General features: G+C 49.8%; 1 protein-coding gene across 15 annotated transcripts in view; it reads right to left on the bottom strand.

Annotated features, from left to right (window-relative positions):
- Mbp (myelin basic protein) overlaps positions 1-9,335 on the bottom strand; it is a 110,523-nt gene that overhangs the window by 27,591 nt on the left and 73,597 nt on the right. For 9 of the 15 annotated variants that reach the window (XM_006254997.5, XM_063277090.1, XM_063277092.1 and 6 more), the window contains one exon: positions 3,086-3,522. In XM_006254997.5, coding sequence (XP_006255059.1) covers positions 3,086-3,522 — 437 coding nt within the window. Of the gene's footprint in view, positions 1-2,425; positions 3,523-9,335 lie in introns of those variants that run through there. The other 6 variants (NM_001025291.1, NM_001025293.1, NM_001025292.1 and 3 more) reach the window with 2 other exon arrangements.

Below are 9,335 nucleotides of genomic sequence, written 5' to 3'. Positions count from 1 at the left end.
TAACAGGTTAGAAATGAAGATTTCAGGTAAAATAAATAGAGATTTAAAATGCAGGTATGGGGGTTGGGGATTTAGCTCAGTGGTAGAGCGCTTGCCTAGTAAGCTCAAGGTCCTGGGTTTGGTCCTCAGCTCCAAAAAGAAGAAAAAAAAATGCAGGTATAGAGCTCCCCTCCCGGGAGAATGGAAGATGCCTTCTTGTGGCACCTGTGTGACACTACAAGATCAGCTTAGGTCCCCAGTGAGATGCTACTTGCTCTTGGTGGGAAGAGGAACCTTTCTATGGTTTGTGTTCTGAGATAATGGCTTGCAGGCCTGGGGACTACCCTAGGACTGGGCCTGGCACTGGTGCAAGGTGACGGGGTCAGAGCAGGTGTCTTTGTTCTTTTCCTCAAAGCCACCTCCTCACAGCCTCGGAAGGCCTGAACCCTGTTCCTGAGAGGCCAGAGCACAGCCTCCCCACAGCACAGCCCCCCTTTCCTCCCAGGACAAAGGAGAATGCTCTCTGTTAATGGACTTTTCACCACGGGTCTCAGAAGAATATGCCTTCTCAGGGCATTCTTCATGTGCTGCCTTTGAATGTCAGCCTGGAAAACGCACAAAGGCTGGGTGTTGTCCCTGCATTCTGGGAGCTGGGGGTGGTGACTCTGCATGGCACGGAGGTACCACGTGCCCCGGGGAGGGAGGATGCAGGAGACAACATGACCTTACATTGCAGGGTAAGGGAGGGGGTTCAGAGTCTCCCAGGTTCTATTTGGGGACCCTTTTCCACACAGGTGACACAGCTGCATCTCTAAGTGGCAGGTGCTGGCACTTGTACTGCTACCCAAGCACCCTGCATGCATGTTAGATGCCTATCTTAGAATAACATCAAGGGTGCAGGCTTTCATCACAAGTGACGCTAGCCTTTGGACTCTATTCTTTGCAACATTCTTAAGGACCTCTGTAGTATAGGAAAGCAAGCCCTGCCCCCCCCCCTCTACAAACATCAAACTACAAATAGAACAGATGCTCCTGACATCCCAGGGCAGTAACTGCCCCTGGCAGCTTCTCTGGGGATTGTGATTTATAGCCAGGTGTAGAGTGAGTTAAGCCTCCTTCACCAATGCTAAACAACCAAGGACCCACAATCAAAGAGGCTTGGACACCAAGGCTTGACCCTTGCTGTGTCCTGGGCAGGGAGCTTCCCAGAGGAAAGCACCTTTGGTTATGCTTGGAACAAGCTGCGGGAGGCACAGGGGAGCATCAACACAAACTCTGTACGGAAATGCCATAACCCTATTTCATATGCTAATTAAAACGCTAATAATAACGAGACCATAAGGACCACACATGCAAACACCGAGGGACTTTTTTTTTTTTTTTTGCTATGAAGGCTATTCATTTAAATAATCCTTCATATTCAAAAAGCACAGTCATGGTACAAAAAATTGACACTTGAAGTTTCAAAAAAATCTCAATTTAAAAAATTATATGTATTTATATATGGCGAATATTTGGACTGCTTCTGAGTTTTGAATTTCTTCTTTTTCTTGGAAAAGCAGCGGATGGAGAGGCACATCTGTACCCTCTGGGAGAGCCATGGAGCAACACATAAACCCGTTACAGTGTTTCAACTTGAACCATGACCTCAAGACTGGTTCTAGAATCTGTGCCCTGTAGCTATTTCGTCTTTCCTACCCAGTTTTAAGTCCTGTTCCTCCAGCTACATGGACTGGGTGAGGCTGTGTGCATGTGTGGTTACACAGATAGACCTGAGGGGGGCAGTCAGGAGCCTCTAGCCCTCAAGCGCCCTAAGACAGCTTGAAAAGCCACTGTCATGTAAATTAGCATTGGAAACAAGATTGCTGTCTCAGGCTGAAGGCAACACCTTTAAGTACAGACTGTGAAGGGACCTGGTGCAGCTTGAATTCTGTTAACAAGTTAGACACACCGAGTGTTAGTGACAGTCAAGTTGCGGTGACATCCAGGTGAGGGCCAGACTGCTGCTGAGACACCAAGGGGCTCTGATGGCCACAGGGCAGAAGAGCTGTCATTGAATCCAGCAGTTCACAACCATCTCCACTCTCAAAGGTGAGGCTGGAGACGACAGCATTTCAGAAACTGCACTGGCAATGGCTTTAGAGCCGTGGAGAGGCCTCTGCCCCACACTTCAGTCAAAAGCCTCTTGAGTTCTCCAGGGCTTTGAACACAGACACAACTTAAGAGACAGAAAAATCCCCAGGCTGTGAGGCTACTCACAAACCAGGGCTTTGTTCCACATCTCTCCCAAGAGTTGCTCGGCCATCCAACAGAGTCATAGAAGATGCCATGCACTTTCAAGGTGGCAGCCACCTGACACTAGTTACTGGTGTCACAAACCTGAACCCACAGGCTAATGCATAGTCCACCCCAGATGTTGCCCTTGGAAACTGGACCACCTGCACCGTTTTATCTTCTGATACATTTTAATTCACAGGATATTTGCTTTCGAAACATCATGAAACCCAAGTTATATTTAAATTAATGGAATCACACACAAACAAATTGTCTTGAACATACATTCAAACACCCCCCCGCCCCCCAACCAAACGACTTAAGACAAAGGGGAAAGTTTGTTGGAGGTGCAGGGGTTTGCTCGGCAGACCTCCTTGCCTCAACCGGACCATTGTTTCACAGCGGCAAGAAATTAGCAGCCTGAACCCAGCAGAGAATGAACACAAATCAGGATCGAAACGGGAAGCACTGTGCAGAGGCGGAATAGGCTGAAGCCCCAGGCATAGGGCATATACACTTAAGAACCAGTAGTCTCAATGACTCATCCAGGGAGCCTCAAAATTTAGGATGCAGAAGGCCCTTGCATTTCAGAGTGACACCCAATCGCAGTCCCTTGTGAGAAGGACAAAGGTAGCAATACGGGTTGACATAGGCTAAGTGGCGACCACGCCCACTCCTCGCCCACTCCCCCAGGCCATCACCACTGTCCAATCAGGGCCAGTATCTCAGACACAGGGACATGCCAGCCATGGTGACTGGCCCAGTTCACCTGCCCACCTCTCCTTCCTTTCTGCCAGTTAAACCCATAGTTCCTCTACGCCTCGGAGCTCACCTTGCCAGAGCCCCGCTTGGGCGCACCCCTGTCACCGCTAAAGAAGCGCCCGATGGAGTCAAGGATGCCCGTGTCTCTGTGCCTTGGGAGGAAGCCATGCCGGGCATGGTCCATGGTACTTGCTGTGGCCAAGTACTTGGATCCGTGTCGCTGTGAGGGTCTCTTCTGTGATGCCATCACATCCAGGCCTTCGGAAGCTGCTGTGGGATCTTCTTGGATGGTCTGAAGCTCGTCGGACTCTGAGGGCCTGTCTTTGAAGGTGTTGTCCTCCCTTCCCGGGGCATCTCGGGAAAAGAGGCGGATCAAGTGGGGGCGGTTCCCTGGGTCAGCTGGGTGGGCACCCTGCCAGTTATTCTTTGGGTCTGCTGTGTGCTTGGAGTCTGTCACCGCTGTGTCCTCGGCCGAGGTCCCATTGTTCTGGATCGCATCTGCCTCCCCTGCAACAACAATGAGATATGAATGTGGGCCTGTGCGAGGCCTCGAGAGGGACAAAGCCGCTTTCTTCCTGGGGTCTTGAACTAGCTGTCTCCTATAAAACGCACAGATATGCGCAGGGCCCAAGGAGCCTCGTAGCACTTTGAATAGCCTCAACCAAAGGGAGCTAACCCGTATTGAGCTTGCTTGGTATACGTGGCTCAGGGGCTGTCTTCAGATCCTTATCAAAAGAACCACTCCAGAGAGCGATGACCTGAGAGCCCGCAGCAATGAAGCAAAAACATTTCCTGAGTTGCTCACTGTACCAGAGAGCCCCGCAGGTTAGGTATCTTGTGGGCTGCTCACTGTCTAAAAGACCACTGGTGCACAAGCCCCAGATGTGAAGCCGTTGTTTGACAAAAGGTGCTTTTAGTGTTCTCAGTGGAGAACAGAACTTCCCACATCTTTCTGCAACTTACAGTCCAGGGAAGCAGGGCACTGAGCATTCCTCTCTCCCGGATTCCGCTGGAGGCTCTGGCTCCGGGAACTGCTTATTCAGGGCATTTGGATCTGGCTCCCTTGCAAGTCATGGTAACCAGATTGCTTCACGTGGGACCTGGGCACTTCACTACCGAGCACATGGAAAATGCAATGTTCTCACCGACGGCCGCAAGTCCATTCCCTCTCAACTTAGTGTGAGGTTTAAACGAATGTAATTTAACCTCCTCTCCCAACTCTATTACTGACCTGTAGAAATTTGGTTAGCTCACACTTTCCTATAATATTTTGTCCGTTTATTTAACCCTCTCCCTACTGACCATCCTTCCAGTCTACCCATCATCTGTTCACCTTATCCATGCATCCTTATTCTGTCTATTCTATTCATCCATCCACCTACCATCTGTCTGTCTGTCCATCCATCTACCCACTTACCCATCCATCTGTCCACCCAGCAGTATTTACCTGACATTATTCATCTATCCACTTCTTTATCTATTCTGCCCAACAATCCATGCACACATGAACCCATGCATGGGACTATGCACCCATGCATGGGACTATGCAGTGCTGGTCCTCTATCTACCCACTGTCGGTTACTTGTTGAATAGGAGGAACGCATTTCTCTAAATGTTAGAGCCATAGTGATGAACAAGACCTGGTCCCTTTTCTCACGAAACTTACATTCTACTGGGGGGGGGGGATCAGATGAAGAAAATGTATGCTAAGAATTGAGCGCCCCTCCCCCAATTGATGTTTTCACATCCCAGCCCTCTCTCTGCCTGTGACTGTGACTTTGACTGGAAATAGAGTCTTTGCAGAAGTGATCCGGTGAAGATGGCGGGCTCATGGGTAGTATGGTGGGTGCAATCCTGCAGCTGGGGTTCTTGTGAGAGAGGGAAACTGAGACACAGAGACTTGATATTAGAGAAGGAATGTGGAAGGCAGAGGAGAGTCAGAGACACAACCACAGCCACAGGGCAGCAAGGAATGCTGGCACCACCTGCAGGTAGGAGCCATAGACTGGACTCACGAACCCTGCGGCTCTCAGACAGTTCAGTTCTGGATTCCTGACTTCCACAGCTGAGTCACTGGATGTCACAGTGCAGTAATGTGTCAGGTAGCATGTGTGTGCTCTCTCCCCTGGGGACTGAACACAGACAGCAGGTGAGATGCCAACAAGAAGGCCCTGGGAGGTCACCCGTGCTGATGGACAGTCTAGAGCCCGAGGAAAGAGGCTGGAGTGACAGGGCAGATACACCCTGGAGGCCTAAGCAGGAAGGAGCTGCAGGTTCTGAGCTACTCTGTCCTGGGAGATGGAATTCAGGAGGCAGGGGGATTGAAGGCAGAATGGGGTCACTGTCTGCTGAAAGTTGATTTTGGAAAGGGCAGAGGTAGTAAATCCAAGCTGCAGGAGGGCTGATCCAGGGAAGACCCTAAGCACGGATGAGCAGAGAGAATTGGGTAACTCAAGAGTTCAGACCATAGAGACTCTTACATGACATGGTGCCTGGGCCAGGATGAGGGGGCAGGCAGTCTCCCAGACTCTCCAGGTTTATACTCTGGGGAGGCAGAGCGAAGGAAGAGGCCAAGAGGGGTGAAACAAGGTGGCTGTGGTAGACACTTTCCTTTAAGGTGTTTTCTGGTAACTATCAGGGCATCGTGAGCACCCCACGAATCATCAGAACTGCCCACAGGACGTGGAGAACTCCACTGATAGCCCCAGTTTGTCATGGTGAGGATGGAGCCCAGCCCAACAAGAAGCAGATGTGACCACAGTTGGTGGGGGAGCTATAATCCATCTGATAGCAAGTTCACAGCCACACACGTGCAATGCCACTTGCCAAGTCACTGTTTGGTGTTTTGTCCTTGGGGTATTGGGGATGGGGCTTGTCCCTCAGACTTCCTGCCTGTCGAGGTCGAAGGTTCCAGATTCCCCAAAAGAAGGTGTTCGTTCCAGTCAGACTGTGTGCATGCTACCTCTCAAGAAGGGAATGCTGCACACAAGCCTGACACCCATCTCTCCATCCACCTCACAGGGCCCAGCTGGCCAGCAGAGCTCCAGAGATAGATGGCCTCGGGCCTGGTGAAGGACCCACAGCCTTGATGCACAACTTCTGTAAGCTAGATAATATGAACATACTAATGAGATAAAGATTAATAAGGCTTTACTCTGAATGGTCCCTGTGAGGGTCTTTGTTTGAGTTGAGATGTGACTGGCTGAAGTTCATTATCAATGTGCAGAATCACCCAGGAGACGACTACAGTCACCTAGGAGACGAATAGAAACACAACTAGAATCACCTAGGAGACAATTAGATCACCTAGGAGATGACTAGAATCACCTAGGAGATGACTAGAATCACCTAGGAGACAATTAGAATCACCCAGGAGATGACTAGAATCACCTAGGAGACGAGTAGAATCACCTAGGAGATGACTAGAATCACCTAGGAGACAATTAGAATCACCCAGGAGATGACTAGAATCACCTAGGAGACGAGTAGAATCACCCAGGAGATGGGCCTATGGACATGTGTGTAGTTTCTAGATTAGGTTAATTGCAGAGGGAAGATGCAGTGATAAAGCTCCATCAGCTAGGAACCTCGAATGAATACACTGGAGAAAGCAAGCCAAGCAGTGTCCCCCTCTCTCTTTGTCTTTCTCTGTCTGTCTGTCTGTCTGTCTGTCTGTCTGTCTGTCTCTCCGCTTCTGACTGCGTGTGCGCTGTGACGCGCAGACTCGTTCTTACAGCCACTCTTTTCTCACGGTGACTGTACCTTCCAAGTGTGGCCCAGAATAAACCCTCTCCTCCTTAAGTTCCCTGGGTTGGGTATTTTGTCTGGGCAACAAGATAACCAACCACTGCAGAAAGTGATCTGGGGGCACACTGGGTTTTTAAATAGTTCTGGAAGAGGTACACTTCCTGAGAATGACTCTCTGTCATTCACGATCCTTAAAATCTTGGTGGTAACCAGGACAAGTCTGTAGCCGGGCTCTCCTGGCAGGGCTCTCCTGTTTGCTCTCAGCAGTTGCTCTTTGGGGCTAGTATAGCTGACACGTGATTCATACCAGTCGAGTATAGACTTGGTGAGCATCAAACTCGAGTGTGTGCACTCACGGAGGAAGATAGGACACAGTTAGATGTGCAGCACAGGCCTCCTGCTTCTCCATCTGCGCTTTGTGTCAAGTTCTCACACAGAAGGAACTGCCATACACTACCAGAGCTGCTGACAGGGCCAGGGTGACACTGTGCTGGCTTCCTGCTTCCAATGTGATGGAGAAAAAAAAATGGAACATACATAAAACGTTTCCTGCTTGGAAACCCCAGATGACTTCCAACTCCAGTTGGCTGCCTTTTTTTCTCAGCGTGTTACTGTCCTAAGGTTTCCAGCTGAAATGACCTGGTACTGCACAGTTGAGGAGTTCACATGGGCTCCTCTGATCAGATACGGTGGCCACATGGATAACAGGTCACTGGCTCTGGAACAGCTGATGTGAAGCCCAAGGCAGGTCATGCCCTTGATAGTGTATGTTAACAGAAGTTTGCATAAATCAAACACCCACACTCCAGAGGCTTCCAAACTCATCAAAACTGTGTAGGTCTTTAAACTGACCCACAAGTGACATTGATGGCTGTCAGGAGAGCTGATAAGCATGGCCTTATTCCAAGGCTGTGCCACAATCCCATCTCGCAGTATAAATATTTGCTGGCGACAAGGGACTAGGTAATCCTGACTCTGGGAACCAGGATGGCTGTGGTCTCATCCAGGCCTCTCTATTGGATGACAGGCCATCGTAATGGGCCCTGTGGAAATAGGCCAATCAGTTCAGGGCAAGGCCTAGTGGGTGGAGATGTTTGCTGGCACCATTCCTCATGGCCACTGGCTGGACTCATCAGGGCTCTGCCACCGTACAGTGTTTGAAGGGCACACACGGCACTCTGGGCTACTGCGGAGAGGTGAAGTTTGCAGGGATGCAGGGATGACTTACAGGTGGAGGCCAAGCAGGAGCGCAGAGGAGCCTGGTTCTGGAGTTGCGCTATAAATTCTGGAGCTGACAGAAATGAATGCAAATGAGGGGAGAAGACAACAGCTATACTGTGAGGAATTAAATGCATTAACAAAACACAAGCACATCTGAATACTAATATTTTTAACAACAGTTGGGCTTTGTGTCCTTTTTGAATACAGTTATTTGTGAGATACAGAGAGGCCTCTGTGTCTCCAAAGTGGCTCCTCCCTTCCTGCAAGCAGTGTGGTAAGGAGTCTAAATCTGCCACCCACGGGCGTGCGTGCGTGCGTGCGTGCGTGTGTGCGTGTGTGCGTGCATGCGTGTGGTGGGATGCATACAGAAATGCTGCCTTGGTCAAGTTAAAGCCGGGAGGCCTTCCATTCCACACCACGTTTACAGAACAGATCTGTGTCATCCTCAGTGATACACCCAGATCTGATCTTACCAAAGTGGGCACAGAGAGTGTTTCTAAAAAACTCCAGTCTACAACTAAGCCCGAGAAAGCTTGGTCATCAGAGACGCGAAGGGGAAATGCTCTTCTGAGAAGTCCAGGGGTGCCAGGGATTTTAAGTAGCTTTAAGAGCACAGAAACTCAAAGGGCTCTGACATTTGGGATGACATTTACTGTTTAAAGGTCTCTGAAGTCATGACTCCAGGGGATTCATATTTTGTGGCATTGACCAGCCAAAGGTCACAGTCTTCTATGTGACCTTAGCTTTCCGTCCAGTTATCTCTATGTTCAGAGTTTTCTTGTGCCCGTTGATTCTTCTTTCAGAATCTTTTCCATGTGATGACAGCCACGAATCTCTTCTGCCTCCCCTCCTCCTATTTCTCCCTTCTCCCCTTTTCTCCTCTTGACCTCCTTTTCTTCATCTGCACCCTGTGTCAGGGGTTTTGCTCCATTGGTGTATCCCTCAGGTCTTGTCACAGAAGTCCATCGTGTAGCAAATTACTGAGTGATCCAGGGGTATGCCAACCCCAGGCTGGCAGCTTGTGTCTTCTCTCAACTCCTCTACATCCTCCTCACAGAGATTGGACTCCTCCGGCTGCTTCTCCTCTTGTTCCTCAACAGGGCACCACATGGGCCACCTGTGAGAGCTGTCTTGGAATCCCTGAACCAAAGCCCACTGTGGTCGCCCTTCCCATTACGTCTTTAGGCTGACCACGTTTGTCTGGGTGCGACATCTTTGTGCTCAGTGAGCACTTCAGGGTCTGCCTTTTCCTCACTTCCCACTGATCCTCAGACTATTACCATTACTGTTTTACCTGTCCTTTATTTTTATGTAAAAAAAGCTTTGTGTGGGTGTTCACATGTGTGGATGTT

Source organism: Rattus norvegicus, chromosome 18 (genome assembly GCF_036323735.1).
Source record: "Rattus norvegicus strain BN/NHsdMcwi chromosome 18, GRCr8, whole genome shotgun sequence".
Classification (NCBI taxonomy): Eukaryota; Metazoa; Chordata; class Mammalia; order Rodentia; family Muridae; genus Rattus; species Rattus norvegicus.
The sequence above is the reverse complement of the archived record's forward strand: the minus strand, read 5'-3'. Positions and strand labels throughout refer to the sequence as shown.